Raw genomic sequence first — 19,048 nt, 5'->3', positions numbered from 1 at the left:
ACGCATAAGCCTCCTTTGAATAAATATAGCCAAAATCCGTCAAAATCCCACCAAAATCCATTGCCATGACTTATCGCGAGAGGCAAAAGGTGACGTTTTAGTCGCATAACATTGGTTAATGGAAACGACGTCATTTAGAAATACTTTTTTATCGACATTTATAAAATATCGCCAAAGTTTTGCGCAAATCTGTAACGGAAGCGCGCCTACAGATAGAGAGAAAATGACCAGTAGCTCAACAATCTAAAGATCTAGTGTTACTTACAGTATTTCAGAAAAGCCTACTTGTACTATCTTTCTTTAAAACAAAAACACTTGCTTTTTGAACTATTGCAGTCGTGTCCAAATGCATTTCTACAGCAATGCTTGTTTAGAAAGTTGAAGTTGTTCTCGAGTGTGTTTGGAGTGCATGGGTGTAAGAAGTGTGTCAGCATTTGTGTATGTTCCAGAAGAGGCCGGTACGTGTGCATGACGGATTATGTTTAGTGACTCTGAGAGATCTCCCAGCGCCTCTCCCTCTGTAAATAAACACAGGCGTGCACTGTGCAGGCCATCCCAAAAACAACTCGACACACCAGAGCGTGTGGGCCAAGGGCGGGCGCTCGAACCTCCACCGCATGGCTCGTCACAGCCACTCACATCAGCTCCTCTGGGGCGCGATCCAGTGAGAAAGATGGAGACAAATGGAGCTCGATCTCGAACAGCCTGCGGGGAGAAAACTCGTAAGATTTGTGTACACTGTCAGAAAAAAAAAGGTACAAAAGCTGTCACTGGGGTGGTACCCTTTCAAAAGGTACTAATATGTACACTTTAGATACTAATATGTACCCTTCTGGGGTAAATACGATATAAAGATGTACCTTTTAGCTTTTACGGTAGCGCCCCAGTGACAGCTTTGTGCCTTTTTTCTGAGAGTGAACAGCCAGCCAATCAGAGCGTGTCGTCCACCAGCTTTGAAACCCACAGATGCTTGCTGCACACAAAACTGGAAAGCACATTCTCGTTCTGGCAAGCTCTAATCTGATTGGCTGAGTTTATGCAACTTCAAAGAGTAAAAGTTTGTTTTAGCTCTTTGGAAACAAGGCCACAGGTTGATGCAATGAGTTTTTTTTTGTTTGTTTTTCTGAGGTGCTTCGTAAACTAGATGTATATTCCATGTCAGTAAATTAATCGCTTCATATTTTTGGGATCTCTCTTTTTTCCCATCTTTCTAATCAGAGTTTTCTGACCCATAATTTCAAATATATATGGAATGTTTTGGAAGGAAGTCTCTTCTGCTCACCAAGGCTGCATTTATTTGATTAAAAATACAGTAAAAACAGTAAAATTGTGAAATATTATTACAATGTAAAATATATTTTTATGTGAATGTGATGTAAAGTTGAATTTCCAGCATCATTACTCCAGTATTCAGTGTCACATGATCCTTCAGAAATAATTCTAATATGCTGATTTGCTGCTCAAGAAACATTTATGATTATTATCAATGATGAAAACAGTTGTGCTGCTTCATTTTATATATATATTTTTTAAATTTGATACAGTTGAATTTTCAGGATTCTTTGATGAATAGAAAGTTCAAAAGAACAGGATGTATTTGAAACGAATCTTTTGTAACATTATAAATGTCTTTACTGTCACTTTTGATCAATTTAATGCATCCTTGCGAAAAAAAAAAAAAAAATTATTATTTGAAATCTGACTCCAAACTTTTCTTTTTCTTATTTTTACACAGCGATTGTTATAATGTGGTATAATCTATTTATTATAGTCTACATAATGTGAATGCATCTAAATGGAAGATAATAAGTGGCTGATTGTTTCACATGTCAGTCAGTCTTTTCCTGTCTAAGTGGGCTGGTTCTTTACCAGAATGAGCTGCGACGTGGATCAGACATTTACCGTTTAGTCAGAGCTTTACCTGTATGAGATTATCCACCAGCTATTTATTTATGAATGTCTGCTCTTTTTGCTCATTTCTGAGTTCCCTCAGATGCGAGTGCGAGTTGTTGATATTATGAAAGCTTGGGGAGAAACGTAGCAAGTTGGATCCAAGCATTAGGAGTAGACCGAGTGCAGATTTACCGCCTGTGTGTTTATACAGCACATCCTGATCGCAAAACCCTCGGTTTCCTCATAGCTGCCTTCAGAGAGTTGGTTTTGGTCCACCAAACATCTCTCAGAGAGATTCTCGAGTGGGGTTGTTGTCGAAAAAGGGGGACTCTGTACTTACGCAAGACCTGGACCCTCTTCTGCTTCTACTTGGGAGTTAGCGACAGCCAAACTGCATTGCGTAACAGGAAAAGAGTGAAAGGGAGTGAGACAGAAAGAGTTTGAGTAAAGGATGAGAGAGAGTGGGATTGTGAAAGAATAACAACTGCTCTGTTATACTGTTTACAGGCAGAGCGCAGGTCTCATGTAATACAATACTCTAACACGAGCACAGTGCAGTGTGGGAATGAAATCTGGGGCCCATCTACGTGTCCAGGGCCTCGAAAGAAGCGAGAAAGGAAGATCGAGATGCTCTGAGAGGTTAGAAACTAGAGCAGTTCCATGCATACTAACTTTCCAAAGACTGTGCACACTTAATGTGATGTACTGCCTGATGCCACATAATCATATTTGACATTTTAACACGCAGAAATGTGGAGCAGGATTTTTGACCAATGACATTTCATGGTGGTCCTGGCTGGTTACAAAAAAATCTCATTGACATGGAAGGCAGAAAGAGACAAGATGTGTTTGTGGGCGCAACCTCAGCTTAATACTGGTGTTTGCCAAGGCCAGCATTGCTGTTGCTATTACTCATATTTGAGTTAACCCTATAAAACCTACTGTATCATATCTGATACACAATTATAAGGCCTCTAAATGATCAACATGATCAAACTTTGCTGTTAAACCTGTTGCACACAATCTACTGCATGCCTTCTGTCATCTGATTTTTTGACCATATAAATATCAGCATCTGAAGCAAATCGCTTATTTTGCTCAGTTTGGGACTCTAAGCCTGATGCATCAAACATGATACTCACCAAAAAACATGCATTTTGTAAACATTTTTGGTGTAAATATTCAATAAACTGTGTTTTTAAAAATGCATTTAAAACAATAGATTTTTCAGACTTTTTTTTAAAAATTTTTTTTTTCATGTCAGGCTTTACGGGGTTAAGGATTTAACCCTAGTATTAAATATCATCCATCACCATTCGTGCTACAGAAACTGCATAATTGCTAAAACCACGTGGCTTGTTTAGGAGAGGTGTGCTATTAATTTTATTTTACTTTTACTTAAGAAACCAGGTTTAAAACATCCATTACAGACATAAATCAAGAGAAGCCTGTAAGTCATACACATAAAGACTAAAGTGGATTTTTTTTGGCCATTAAGAAACAGAATCAGCACCCTAGTGTTGTGGCACCAATGTCTGCATGGCAAGCACCTCTCACATTTTCTTTAGAAATGCATTGCAAATTCATATTTAAATGTATATTCTTCCAGCTCTCTGTCTATCATTATTCTTGGGGTGTGTGTGTGTGTGTGTGTGTGTTGGCCGCTGGCTCAGAACGAGTCCTGAAGGGACTAAGCGGCCTTCATGGAAGGGCCTTCAGAAGTGTGGGGTATTTTTAGTTTCCAGGGATTATGAACAGAGTTGTTTTCAATTTGCTATTGGCAGGTGAGCGTCAGGGCGGATTCTCACATTCCCTCTCTTCTCTCTGTTTTCCCTCTCAGTCTTCTCTCTGTCCCCGTCCTTTGTAGAAACTGTTTTTTCAGGATTCTTTGTTGAATAGAAAGTTCAAAAGAACAGCATTTATTTTAAATAGAAGATGTAACATTATGAATGTCTTTACTGGCACTTTTGATAAATGTTAAAGCATCCTTGCTCAATAAAAGTATTAATATCTTACAAAAAAAAATAAAAAATCCTACTGACCCCAAAATTTGAATGCTAGTGCATATTTTCTTTTTTTATAATTTCATTGTAACGAATCATCTGAATAGGCCGATTCACTACACAAGATCATTTTTCATTTAAGACAGAGAGAAAGCATTTTAAGAGTGTTTGATTGTGACCGCAGTAAGTGCTGTAAGTAAGCTGCAATGCAGTATAACAAAAACAATGATGTAGCATTTTGACATGCTGTGCTCAACTGAATGGAAAAAGTCGCTCATTATTGGAAAGGCAACAATGTCTTGAAAACAGCTTAACTACTGTCATGTTACTGAATATGTAGTTAAGTTAGTACTAATGTAACTACTGTGTATGTTACTCCTTCTGAGCAGGAGCCTACAGTGCGGCGTTCTCCGGTCGGCCTGCGCTCTCCTGTTTCCTCTCTCTGACCCTCACAGGACAGGACGAGCGCAGGATAGTCCCGCCGAGGGAACGGGGGAATCCGAGAGCATGTCTTACAGAAGTGAGAAATGCTCTAAAGTAGGTCAAATACTTTCCCGGAGTTTTAGCACAGTGCTACCAGTATTCGCTCTCAGTTTCCATTTTCAAATGGTAAAAGTGACTCGGAGGTTGCAAAAGGCTTCTATCCGGCAATTTCTCGGACTCATAAATCAGGATCAAGTCTTTTGAATGTGAACAAACGTTTGAATATTTTCCTCATAATTCACTGCTTGTAAAAACTGGGAAAACTAATATATCCCCATAAATAAGCGCCTTAATGTCATAGTTTTATTGAAGCCACATGCCGTGCCATAGGTCTCCATGGTAACTAAAACTTATACCTTTGAAAATAATATAAACAGTTATTCTGTGTTAAACATAAGTAAGCTTGTGTCTCTGTGTAATATTTAAGGCTAAAAATGATCTTTGTGTTGGAAAGCTCTTCTTTTGTGCTCAGCTGTTTAAAGAAACAGTTCTCTCAAAAAAGAATAATAATATATATATTAAAGATACTATTTAAAATTATGCCCTTAATTAAGGCACTTTCACACCAAGATGTGATGTAATGATAACTACATTAGCGTCTACACCAATGCACGATAACACTTTGTTTATTATAAGTGTGCACTGCAGTTTTGTGTCTGCCACTTTAAATGGTCAAGCTCTTTGAAGCAGGCTGGATTCTGATTGGCTGTCTATTATTTATCATTAATCAACTAGAAAACATTTTCTGAAAGTGATGTACAAAGTTTTTCCCCCCCCCCACTTGCCTTTAATGTTGTGGCATTTTTTGTTCATGTCCTCAAAATGGATATCGATATTTTTCAGTGTATTGTATCAAAGTTAGAAATTGCAATATTGTGACTACACTATAAAATGTTTAAGGAATAGTTCACCCAAAAATGAACATTTGCTTAAAATGTACTCAGCCTCAAGCTATCCAAGACTTAGATGAGTTTGTTTCTTCGTGTGAACAGATTTGGATAAATGTAGCATTGCATCACTGTCTCAGCAATGGATGCTCTGCAGTGAATGGGTGCCGTCAGAATGAGAGTCCAAACAGCTGATAAAAACATCACAATAATCCACAAGTAATCCACACCACTCCAGTCCATCAATTAATGTCTTGAGAAGCAAAAAGCTGTGTGTTTGTAAGAAACAAATCCATCATTAAGACATTTTAACTTAAAAATGTTGCTCTATCCATAATATTGCTTTCTCTTTTGATGTGACTTTTCACTGGAGGAAGCGTTATTATGCTTTTGGCTTCACAAGATGTTAACTGATGGACTGAAGTGGTGTGGATTACTTGTGGATTATTGTGATGTTTTTATCAGCTGTTTGGACTCTCATTCTGACGGCACCCATTCACTGCAGAGCATCCATTGCTGAGCAAGTGATGTATTTCTCCAAATCTGTTCCGATAAATAAACAGACTACATCTTGGACAGCCTGAGGTTGAGTACATTTTCAGAAAATGTTCATTTTTGGGTGAACTATTCCTTTAACGAACATACATATTTTTATTCGACTCTTCACGGATCACTGATGAAGAGTCCTGGCCACTGATGAGGCCCGTGACACACGACCTGAAACATCTGTGGTGGATGATGAGTTGGGCGTTTCACTGTAATGTAGATAGTGAAAAGGTGAAAGTGTACGCTCATGTGTTTGTGTAATTGGATTCAAACGCTAACTCCTTCCCTGTCAAACACATCTGACAGCGTTTTCCAGCCAGAGAGAGAGAAAGAGAGAAGGTCCGGTCAGCAGCAGGAGTTATTTCGAGACTGAAGGACGGACAGCCGTGTCATCGAGCAGACAAGCTGGCTAATCTATCTGTTCATTAAAGCCTGGAGGAAATCCAGCACACAGGAAGTAGGACTGGGGTCAGTGGTGGAGCAGAGGACACTGGGAGGCATTTCCTGGCGCAGGTGTTTGATCAGTGAGAGTTCAGGGGTGCAGATCAGTAACCGGGATCCGTGTCTATTTAACTACCTAATGCCTTCAAGATGTATATTCCTCGTAGGGTAAACAGCTTATACACCGGCAGGGCTTACGGTTTCAGTGTTTAAAGCAAACATGATGTCATGTCTTCACAGATGTGCGTACAGAGGTTCAGTTGAGGTTTATATGTTGTGCGAAAGCATCAGATAAGCATTTTCCACTAACTAAACAACTGGTGGCGGCCACAGTGCAGCTCTGTAGCGTCTTTCCTCTCAGGAAGGAAGCTCTTGTGAGATCAAGCCGCTGTGCATATTTTTTTGGCGCACATCACAAGTGGTCCTCACTCACGAAGAATTCCTGAGTTTAAGTTCCAAGTGTTTGCAATGGCAAACCTGACGAGTGATTTATGGGAACATAAAAAAGGCTCTTTGTTATTATTAGTGTGTATGAAATGTGTGTGTGTGTGTGCGAGAAGGCTATTGCTCTTTGTGTGCGCTTCGTATCGAGTTCAACCAGTTCAGTTTCAGCAGCACATCTGACTATTTTTTTCCAGCGTTATCTCTTTTTTATTGAAAAACGGTTACATTATTTTATATTACATCATTTTTTGTGCACTTGGTAATAAGGTGCTATCAACGAGCTTATGTAAGCTTGTAAAATTCCTTAGATGGGAATAATAAGCCCTTGTGAGATATTTTCATTGTGTGATCAAAAAGAAAACACACCCAGCTGAGAGTGTTAGCTTTGCCTATTAAAGTGCTTGTAAAGTCAGGTCATACGTGCTAATTTTACACAAATAATCACACAAGCTCCGCTCAAACAAAAAAACTAGGCCTAAAGTTAAGATTTCTGTATCTGAATTGCATAAAAATGCATTTAAACAGGCTAATAAACTTAATGTGGTGCATATTTGTCAATCATGCATAAATGAAACAGGTCAGATTTCTGTAATACGTAGTACTAATAACCTGAATGTGTTTTAAAATACACAATAAATCCAATGAGCTTTAATCTCAGTATTGCTTTGATTATTGCGGTTGAATATTGGTTGTTTCAGCTAGTCGTATTTGAACCGTGTTCAAACTTTTTAACTGAATAATTTTGTTTTCACAATGAACATAAAGAAATTTGTTTGGGAAGCCTGCATTTATAATGCATTATAATTCATGTATAATTATAATGCATTATAAAGTTGTTTGTTTTGATTGTTTGTCAGATGCTACAACATATTATAAAGTTGTTTGGAAATCATTATGCATGCATTAAGGATACCCATAAAATGCATTATAAATACAGACTTCATAGAAAGTTTTACAATTTGGTTAAATGCATTTTGAAAATATGATTATTTAAATAAAATCAAATAGTAAAATAAACTTTGCCATGATTTTATGTTAAAACTGTGTAATCCAAATGGATGGACATTTTACATGCGATTCAAATACACAAATCTTACATTTAGGCAAGAGTGTGTGAACCCAAAGCACTTCCTCTAATCTGATTCGTTGGCTGACTTTTGAGAAAGACCTAATCACTGAGTTTGCAAACGCTTACAAGGTCATTAACATCTCATTTTTGAATTTGACGTTGGAGCCACTTGGGAAAAATTAAACCATGTATTCATGAGCAGAACTATTTATTCTGCTCTGTTTATGTGAAATAATCAGTACGTATCACTTTTGGAAGTCTTTACACATTCTGTTATTTTCTGTGCAATTACAGTCTCTCTGTGTACGTTAATGTGGTTCTGATGAGTTTGTTCAGACCACAGCGGCACCACATGCGACTAATCATTTTTATGTCACGTTGGTATAAATCAGCGGTTACAGACGCTCTGCTACTGAATCTGTGTAAATCAGCGGTTTGCTTCCTGACTCAGCCCATATTCCCCAGCGGACTGAGGGTGACAGCGAGCTTGTGTTGTAGAGAGATTAGAAGTATCATTATACGTATGTGCGCGCTCACTTGTGTGTGAACTCGGTGGAGTGTGGTTTCAGTGAACCCTGCTCAAAGCGTCCAGTGTAGTAGCAGCACAGCAGAGCCTTTCATGCAGTCGAGATGTAAACACTGCGCCTTACGCTGCCTTATTGTAAATGTGACTTTTTCTGCTGCTGGAGGGAGGAAGCTTCAGAGAAGAGCGCTGGACTTGACTCTTCTCTTTAGCTGGTCAACAGAAGAAACCCTTACAAAGATTGATAGACTTCTGGTGCTTGAGATCTTGGGCAATGAAGCGTCCAGTGTAGTAGCAGCACAGCAGAGCCTTTCATGCAGTCGAGATGTAAACACTGCGCCTTACGCTGCCTTATTGTAAATGTGACTTTTTCTGCTGCTGGAGGGAGGAAGCTTCAGAGAAGAGCGCTGGACTTGACTCTTCTCTTTAGCTCGTCAACAGAAGAAACCCTTACAAAGATTGATAGACTTCTGGTGCTTGAGATCTTGGGCAATAGAAAACTGTCACTTGTCACTTATGCAAAAACATAAAACTATTTAAATCCCCTGTTACACTTTATATTGGTAGTCAACTTTAGACATTATACTGACTGTAAGTTACTAACTCTCATTAGAGTATTAGTAGACTGTAAGGTGCAGGTCAGGGTTAGTAGAATAAGTTGGCATGTACTTGCAAACTTACTTTTAGTCAGTAGAATGTCTGTTGGGGAAAATCCAAATAAAGTGTTAGCAGACAGTCAACTAATACTCTAATGACTGCTAGTTGACATGCAGTTGCAAAGTTACTTAGTCAGTAGAATGTCTAAATTGGACTGTCAAAAGAAAGTGTTACCGGACCAATTAGAACCAAAAAGTATCATGGTTTCCACAACAATATGAAGAAGCATCGAAACGGTTTTCAGCATTGATAATAATAAACAATAAGAAAAACTATTAGAAGGAATTAGAATTAGAATTCGCAGCAATAATCTACAAGTACAGCAATAACCAACAGCAGCAGCAATTCAGCAGCAGCAGCGTAGCAGATCTATTCCGCCAAGACCAAATACATTAACATTGTCATATCCATCACCATGCTAAAATGTTCCGAGAGTTGTCATGATTGAAATTATATTTTACATAATATATTCACATAGAAAACAGTTCTTTTAAAATGTAATAATATTTCACAATATTGCTGTTTTTACTGTATTTTTGATCAAATAAATATAGCTTTTGTGAGCAAAAGAGACTTCTTTCAAGAACATACAAAATAAATGAGTAAATCTTACCGACCCTAAACTTTTGAACAGTACTGTACTTCTGATATGTACATTTATAATAAAGTCAAACATAATAACAGGATTTGTCGATTTATTTTGTACCACCTGTAACTGAACTGAACTGAGTTCTGCTAAACCTAAGAACCAAGCTAAGGCAAAGTATAACTCATTCACAGTGTTGGGAAGTAACTAGTTATATGTAACTAAATTACGTAATTTAATTACAAAAATGTAATTGTTACTGTAACTGATAAAAATGTATAATTAAATTAAAGTTACTTATGAAAATGGGGGTTGTATCTGAATTTTTTACACGCACACATCCACATACAGATTTAATTGATTTCTTTCATAAATTGCACTGACTGCCCTAAAATAAGACGCGAATGTTTCAGGAGTTTAGGACACCTAATAGGACACATGCTTATTCGATAACTGTTTTGTTTCCTATTTGGATTTATGCATATGCTTTATTTTTTTAGTTTAACTGTTTTTTCCAATGCATTGTTAGATGCCAGTGTTTCCTGTCTGTGCAAAGATTTGATTTCAAAAACAGTATCATAGCTACTAAACTGTTTCTTGTTATGGTTTTAAATCAGTTTTTATCCTCAGAATGATCTCAAAGTAAGTCTTAGTTTGTGGTGGCTGTGCTTTAAAATTAAATGATCCAAATCTTAATTCAAGTGATTGAGTACAGTAAGGTTAACCCGGCCTGCTTTACATGTTTGAAAATGATTAACAGTTGAAAACATTAGAAATTTAGAAAAGTAATCAAATGTAATCAGTTAAGTTACTTTAATAAAGTAATTGAAATAGTTACACTACTTATTACATTTTAGATAGGGTAACTTGTAATCTGTAACTTATTAGATTTCCAAAATAACCTTCCCAACACTGCTCATTCAAAACACCCTTTGCAACCACCTAGAACTATTAAGCGGTGCCCCGAAAAACTAACTCTAACATAGTTGTATTGTGGCAAGCTGGGCACGACCATTCACATACTTTCACATTCACTTGGTACACCGTTACTTATGCATTAAATATTGATTATAAGAAAACACTGCAGAGTGATGATATGAGAGACTTTGCGTGGCGTAATGGTCAATTATACAATTACAAAAATATCTGATGACAAAATACTGCGAATGACCATTCAGAATAAAATACTCCAGAAAGCCCTGTAATAAAGTTACTTCTCTTGAAGTGAAAATTCACAGTTTTCCTTCAAAGCCCTGATTGTTCTTACAGTCACGGCAGCTGCCCAATGTTTTCTTCTGTCCGTCTCATGTGGACGGAAGTCCTGCTTGCGTAGGCTTATTAAACAAACCGTTGAGCCTCTGTAATCCCTGACTTCTGTGCAATGCTCAGGCTCCGTTTAGAGCTTCAGGCCTCATACACTCACACACACACACACACACACAATATTTATATTAATATATATTTTCTACCAAAATATTTTTGCCCATTTTTTGTGTATTTTTGAAAAAAAATATTTTGAAATTATAAATATATTTAAATACATACATATAAATACATTTAAAAATATAAACTCTAGGCTATTCCATTGACGTTTGCATTGCATTTTTTTGCCCTGAAATACATTTTGAAATATATTTTTGTATATGAAGAATGAATTTAAATATATTTTCAGTTTTCATTTCATTGAACTTCACTACAACATAAATTTAGCATATATGTGACCCTGGACCACAAAACCAGTCATAAGGGTCCATTTGTTTTTCGATTTTTCGATTTATACATCATCTGAAAGCTGAATAAATAAGCTCTCCATTGATGTAAGGTTTGTTAGGATAGGACAATATTTGGCGGAGATACAACTATTTGAAAATCTGGAATCTGAGGGTGCAAAAAAATCTAAATATTGAGAAAATTGCCTTTAAATTTGTCCAAATGAAGTTCTTAGCAATGCATATTACTAATCAAAAATTAAGTTTTGATATATTTACAGTAGGACATTTACAAAATATCTTCATGGAACATGATCTTTACTTAATATCCTAATGATTTTTGGCATAAAAGAAAAATCAATAATTTTGACCCATACAATGTATTTTTGGCTATTGCTACAAATATACCCCAGCGACTTAAGACTGCTTTTGTGCTCCAGGGTCACATATTTCAAAAATATTTTGGCCAGAAAAAAAAATTAAAATCCCCTATATGGGGAACATGCAAAGCTCATGCTAAAAACACATTAGTTACACACGGTTGCGGGGTGATTTTGAGCAAACTGAGTGTATCGCTGTGTGTCACGCGGCATCACGCAGCTGTAATTCATGCAGTGTCATGGCGGCCCGTCAGGAGCTCGCTTACACAGTTGTGCATGTGGCTTTGTTTGTCTTTGTTAATTTGTTGAGCTACTGTGCGGAGTGTCACTCTCATCTCGCTGTAGCACACATGGTTCTCAGCACACTCGCGGTATGTGTGTGTGTTTACGGGGCCTGTCAAAGCACATGACGTTCACACATGGTTTGGAGTACTGTGTGAGTGCTGGGCTACTGGGTTCACTCAGGAACCATATGGAGCGGCTCTGTACTGCAGCTGACCCTCGCGTGACGGCCCGGCCCCTGGTGTGTGTCCCGCTATTGTTTCATCACACTCTCAGTGTACACACTACGCCTCGACGCGCCCCACGAGCACGAGGGCTCGCACGTAAAAAGTTACATCACTGCAGCAGTGCTCACTGCCTCTGCAAGACTCTGATTTACACAGTGAAAGTTTGAAATAGTTTAAACGCCTCGAGTACCATCAGCTGTGTGAGAAATATGCAGACCCTTGAGAAAAAGAAGTGCACTTTAGCATACTTTTAAAAAGAGCACTTACTGTATTATGGAAATAATATACTTTAAAGAAAATACTGAATGTAATGGTTATGGACACTCCGCTAATTTGCATGATATTTACAGTTAAATGTATTTTAGTTTAAATGTATATTAAATGCAGTTAACTGAACTTTAGCTTTAGCTTTTCGGACCCACTTAAGTAGGTCTATATATGCAATTTTATACTCTGAAAAAAACAAAAAAACAAATTGGTTTAGAATTTAGTTTAAAATTTTTACTCAGAAATTGCTAGTAAATTTCACAAATAATTAAAAAGAAAAGGGAAGTTACACATTGAATTAAACATGATTTTTTTTTAAGGTATACTGTGGGTTTGGTGAGAAACAAAACGAAATGGCAAGTTATTATAGGCTATTTTATGAAAACTTGCGTTGCAGTCCTGTGTGTGAGTGTGCAGCAGCTCATGCCACGCACAAGCGCATATCCTTTTGAGATATCAATTACAATCAATTCTGATAAAACACAAGAATACATTATACTGTAAAAGAGTAGGCTATTTAATATCTGTTGTTCTCCGGTTGTCAGTCAGAATGACAGTTCTTGCGTGAACCTTAGGCCTATATATATACCCAAGCCAATTTATTATTCTTTCCTTTTTGTCTTAGTGTTTAAAATATTTATTTTGAAACGAATAAATTAATTAATTACTTAATTAAACAAACAGACTTACTGGGCGAGCAGGGTAGGCTATGACAGCCATCATACCCTGCCATGCCCAGCTGATGCAAAGAATAGAATTTATATCTGCACAGAAGAAAGCCCTGTCTAGGCTCTATGAGTTGTGTCGAGCTATTTATTAGTCTGTTTGTTTGATGAAAAAAGATTAAATGTAGTTGCAATAAATGCATTAAGAATCCGTGCAACTGCAGCAGCGGAGGACTATTATTCTGCTGCATGAAACTGCGGAAGAACTGATGATGGCACGGTTTGATCTTCGGCTGACCAATCAGAAGAAAGGGGCGTTTAATTCCTGCCCACGTGTAGAAATCGAATATTCAAGCTGTTTATTTTTCTATCCCTGAACGAAAAACGAAAATTTAAACTGAATTCTCGTGAAATCTCGTGAAAAGGAGCCGTTTTTTTCATTTTTCTACTTTCAATATTAAATCAAAAAACAAATGAACGAATGATACACGGATTCTTAAACATTGAAAATCCCCATTTCCACTATCAGGGCAATAATTAAGTTCCAATCAACTAAATATGTTACAAATCTGCCTGAAAGAGGACATGTGTCTATATCATCCTAACGCAGACTTTGAGTGGCCAAAGACTCTTCAAGGATCACAGCTGGAGAATCGCAGAGATTAGTTGAGTCTTGGGGTCAGAAAGCCTAAAAAAATATTCAAATAGCCCCTACATCACCACATGTTGTTCGGGAGTCTTTCAAGAAAAATTCTCCTCGCTCATCCAGAAACAAACTCCAGCATATTCAGCTGTCAGACACGACTGGAACTTCAAATGGCACTGGCTTCTATGGTCAGATGAAACTAAAAAAAGAGCTTTTTGGCAACAAACCCACCAGATGGGTTTGGTGCAAACAGGGATAAAAAATAATACCTCATGTCCACGGTTCAATATACTGCTGGATCTTTAATGTCGTGGGCCTATTTTTCTGCCGGAGGTCCTGGACGTCTTGTTCAGATGCATGGCATCATGGATTCTACCAAATACCAACAGATAAAAAATCAAAAACTGGCTGTCCATGCTTAGAAGCTGAGGTTGGATCTTCCAACAGGACAATGATCCAAAACAAACATCAAAATCAAAACAAAAAATGTGTCATTGAGAACAAAACCAAGCTTTGGCCGTCCAGTTCCCTGGCCTGAACCCTGTAGAAAATGAGTGGCGTGAACAGAAGAGGAGAAGCACCAACATGGAGCTGTGAATCTGAAGGATCTGGAGAGATTCTGGATGAAGGAATGGTCTGCTCTCCAAACTCCTCCGTCAGTATAGAAGAAAACTCTTGGGAAAAGGACATTGCCATAATTGAGTGCCAATAATTGTGGCCAACGTGAACTAGAGAAAAACATTTATTTCACAATGAGATATCCCCCCACGTTCCATTGTTTTACTTTAATGAAATGTTAGGATTTTGTGAAGTTTTTGAAGGAAAGATCAAAAGGATAAATGATGCAGATTTATTTTCACAGCCGCCTTTGCTCATATGTAGCAAGGGTGCCAATATTAGTGGAGGGCACCGTATATACAAAATAACTAAATAATGGTGTGCAGGACTGGCAGAGGGATTGGATTCTTTGCACACATGCAGGTACATAAAGTGTCTTACTTAGCAGGACAGTAACTCTGCTCACTGTTTGTTCCAGATGTCATCTCTCCAACACATTACAACCCGTACTTCAGGAGGCTCAGGTTTGACATGAGCTCCATGGAGAAGAACGCCTCGAACCTGGTGAAGGCAGAGCTCAGGATCTTCAGGCTGCAGAACTCAAAGGCCCGTGTGTCTGAGCAGCGGATTGAGCTTTACCAGGTGAGTCCTGTCCTCTCCATCTGATCATTTGACTTCATCCACTCATTCAATTCCATGAACTATTGCATGTAAACTTGAGCTGTTTTCACACTTGGTTAATTTCCTTGGTAGATCTCTTGTGACAGTTTTCCATTTGGATCCAAACTATTTTATATTTTTACGTCATCAATGCTAGAAACAGCTAATACCATAGACTAGGTAATTATTCAAGAGGACAACATGCCAGTTCCAGTGCTGTTAAAATTTATGACCAAAAATTAATGTACAAATCATATAAAAATTTACTTTATTTTACGTTATTTTATAAATTTACGCCAGATTTGCCAAGATAACAAAGTCTGCAATCAAAATTCAGAAATTTCATTAAGAACGCAAACATTTCTCATCACAAATACCCAAGACGAAATATTCACATTATAGCCCTATATTCAATGTATGTGAACACTTGTTTTTATGTATGCGATTTTATTTATGCTAAACGAATACAGCTGAAAGAAATTGATACATGAAAGAAACATAACTGAGAACTCCAGAAACTCTTGTGCTGTGTTGAAAATCCTTTACCTAATTTGGTTTTTGACTGAAAAAAAAAGCATTATTTGTGGATAATTTTGGCAATGTTCACTCAAAACTGAAATGCATGAGCTCAGATCAATGATCAATCAGTTCCAAACAGAGATACAAAAGTTGTGCTAATTGAAAGAAAACCAGTAAAGTAACTAAGGCCACTTGTACTCAGTTGCGGTTCACTAATACACACTCAAGTTCAGAAAACGAAGCAAACAGTGACGTCAAACAGGCTTGTGTACGTGGTGTGAAAGCGCCCACACATGCACTTTTTAACCTCTCTCCTCCTCCTCTGTCCTCGTATGTTCGTTTATTTATCTTAAGGGTGCTGTAGGGCTCCGGCCCATCGATCAGCGGGGTTTTATGTGTGTGTGTGGAGAGACGTGAGTGTGGAATGCTGTTTGGTGATTTAGAGTTCGGAGGGTCTCGAGGGCTAAATAAAATCCTAGCGTCTCCCACCTGCCTCTCCGTTTAACCTCGCTCCCCTCCTCTCTGTCCATGTGTCAGGTCCGTCATGACAGGTGCAGTAAACACTGGCCCACTAACACCGAGATGGTGAATGTCTTAGGGAGGGTTTAAAAGGAGCTTGCAGGGAAGGGAGAGGTTGATCCGCTTCCATTTGTATTACTCATGTTAATGATCCTGGTCAGGATCATACAGTCGTTATAATTAAAGTGAACTTCAGTACTGAAAATATAGTGCAATATAACACATTTAATGTAGGTGTTACATTGGCTGATTAAAAAAGGGAGTCAAAAATAGTGAATCTATTCACCATACTGGGAAAAGTTCACTTCAGGAATGAACAAAGTAGTGTCTGTTTGATGTTTGGTGTATAAAAAATGGTGAAACAGCTCAAACTAAAAGATTAGAAAGAACAATACGATATGCAATTTCACTGTATAGCATATACTTTATTCAAGCTGTCAAACCGCAAGACCAAAATAGAAGGCCAAACTTTTTTTTCCCCAAATATCATGAATTATTTATTTGACCGCATGACTTTTATTTGGTGTACAAAAGTTTTTTTAAATGTTTTTTGATATTTTAACAAAACTGCTTCTAATGAGGTTGACATTTTGTCCTCAAAAGTTCAAAATTGTTTCAGAAATTAAAAACGTTAATCACAGAAGAGGTGTTTTTATGGTTAATATTTATTATTATTAATTCATGGATAATAATTTTTTTTCTAAGACATAATATAAAAAGTAAATGACGTTGATATATCAAAATCAGTATTAATTCAGAAATGAAAAAAAAAAAAAAACGTTCATTACAAAAAGTGTTTTTTTTTTTTTTCAATTAACAGGAATAATTAATATTTTAAAGAAATATTTTCCCTTTTTCTCAAAGAAATAAAATACAAGAATATGAATAACTAATAAACTTTTCAACAATTTAATTATTTTAATGAGGTTGACATTTCTGACTTATGTCAGAAAAAAAAAAAATCTAAATCAATATTAATTCAGAAATGAAAAGCATGTTCATTCATCACAGAAGAGGTGTTTCTAATTCATTGTATAAATAGCTTTTTTTTAATGAACACGACCGTTCAAAAGTTTGAGGCCAGAAAGATTTTTCAAAGTATTTTCTGCTTACAAATGCTGCATTTATTTGATCAAAATTACAGTAAACACTGTAAATAATAATACATAAATAAATAAAAAATATTGAAATAATATTACAACTCATAAATAATTTTCATCATTACATCATTAATCATTACTCCAGTCTTCAGTGTCACATGATCCTTCAGAAATCTGCTCAAGAAACATTTCTATTTCTTATCAATGTTGAAAACCGTTGTGCTACTTCATATTTTTTGTGGAAACCATGATACATTTTATTATTCAGGATTTTTTGATGAATAGAAAGTTCAAAAGAACAGCATTTATTTAGAAATCTTTTGTAACATTATAAAAGTCTTATAAATGCATCCTTGATTAAAGTAGTCATTTCTTTCAACAAAATCTTACAGAAATGTATTTTAATCCGTAATGAATAGATCACTTCATATTTTTTGTGGAAACCATGATACATTTTATTATTCAGGATTTTTTGATGAATAGAAAGTTCAAAAGAACAGCATTTATTTAGAAATCTTTTGTAACATTATAAAAGTCTTATAAATGCATCCTTGATGAATTAAAGTAGTCATTTCTTTCAACAAAATCTTACAGAAATGTATTTTAATCCGTAATAAATGAATAGATCCCTCATATCCCTCCTGTTAAACCAATCAAGCGTTACTGCTGGTCTGTGTGGAGATTTATCTCTGTATCAGCAGTTGTGTAACTAGACTCCAAACTGGCCCAAAAGCGACAGCAGACCCCTGTAGCTCCAGCCTAACAACCCTACAATTAACAATCTCCTTTTTGGCCTCCGTCTGAGCCTCTCCATCCTACGTTCACCAACGTGGCCTGATGGAGGGAAGCTGAGCCGCTGCAGCTGAAGCAGTGTTTTACGCATTAAGAGCTGTGCTGTCCAACGTAAACAGAGGAATAACAGTGCACCCTGTCCAGCATCTGTTTCCGCCACCGCAGCCTCTCCAAGCATTTCCCAGACCTGGCTAATCAATCAGGGAGCGTCCAATGGGAGGAAGGGAGCCGCTGCTGAGGCGCTGGACAGGGTGCCGCTCTAGACGGGCACGTTTGCGGTCTGTGCTTGACCCGTGCTGATGCCTGTCCTGTTTCTGTAGATTTTAGGTCACAAGGACCTCACGTCCCCCACGCAGCGCTACATTGACAGCAAGGTGGTGCGCACCCGCACGGAGGGCGAGTGGCTGTCGTTCGACGTGACAGAGGCCGTCAGCGAGTGGCTGCTGCACAGAGGTAAAGTCCTGCTGGAAAATCCAAAACGGAAGATTAATGACTTTTAGTCCTAGTCTGTCTCTTAGGATTCTCCAAAACATTGACGAAAACGTCACTTTTAGCTGATTTAAAAATTTACAATCTTTCTCTTATGGGAGAATGGACCTAAAATATTGCTCAAGAGAGTCATCTTGTACTCATGGATGTGTGTAAAAGAAATGTGCACTTGTAGTGAACTTCGAATCTTTAAAGTATATTTTTAAGATAATATAATATTAATGAAACAAAATATTATTTGATATTACATTTAATTAAGTTCATATTTCAAATGTACTAGATTGCATCTGTGTTAAATGTGTGATTACAGATTATTCAAATACAATTCTTAATAGAAATTAAATTAAAACAGAGTTAACTTAAACTAAAATCATTAAAAAAAACAAATTTTTGTTGCTTGAAATAAAGTAAATGTTAAATGAATGTTTCTTTCAACTAGTTTCCAAGGCAACGTTTATCATTTTCATTTAATTTAACTTGATGTACTGAAATTAAAAATTATTAGTGCTGTCAAACGATTAATCGCGATTAATCGCATCCAAAATAAAAGTTTTTGTTTACAAATACACACACATGCATGTATATATTTCAGAAAAAAAAAACATTTTTATATATTAAATATATTTATTTATAATATAATTTATATGAATATAAATATAGACATGTAAATACATATAAATATTTTCAAAATATATACTGTATG

At 36.9% G+C, this 19,048-nt stretch overlaps 1 protein-coding gene across 1 annotated transcript in view; it reads left to right on the top strand.

The window, feature by feature from the left end:
* LOC107737029 (transforming growth factor beta-2) overlaps positions 1-19,048 on the top strand; it is a 39,034-nt gene that overhangs the window by 11,455 nt on the left and 8,531 nt on the right. The window contains exons 2-3 of the mRNA XM_016548429.1: positions 14,745-14,908; positions 18,177-18,309. Coding sequence (XP_016403915.1) covers positions 14,745-14,908; positions 18,177-18,309 — 297 coding nt within the window. The remainder of the gene's footprint in view (positions 1-14,744; positions 14,909-18,176; positions 18,310-19,048) is intronic.

Source organism: Sinocyclocheilus rhinocerous, unplaced genomic scaffold (genome assembly GCF_001515625.1).
Source record: "Sinocyclocheilus rhinocerous isolate Xijiao unplaced genomic scaffold, SAMN03320098_v1.1 scaffold764, whole genome shotgun sequence".
NCBI lineage: Eukaryota > Metazoa > Chordata > Actinopteri > Cypriniformes > Cyprinidae > Sinocyclocheilus > Sinocyclocheilus rhinocerous.
The sequence above is the reverse complement of the archived record's forward strand: the minus strand, read 5'-3'. Positions and strand labels throughout refer to the sequence as shown.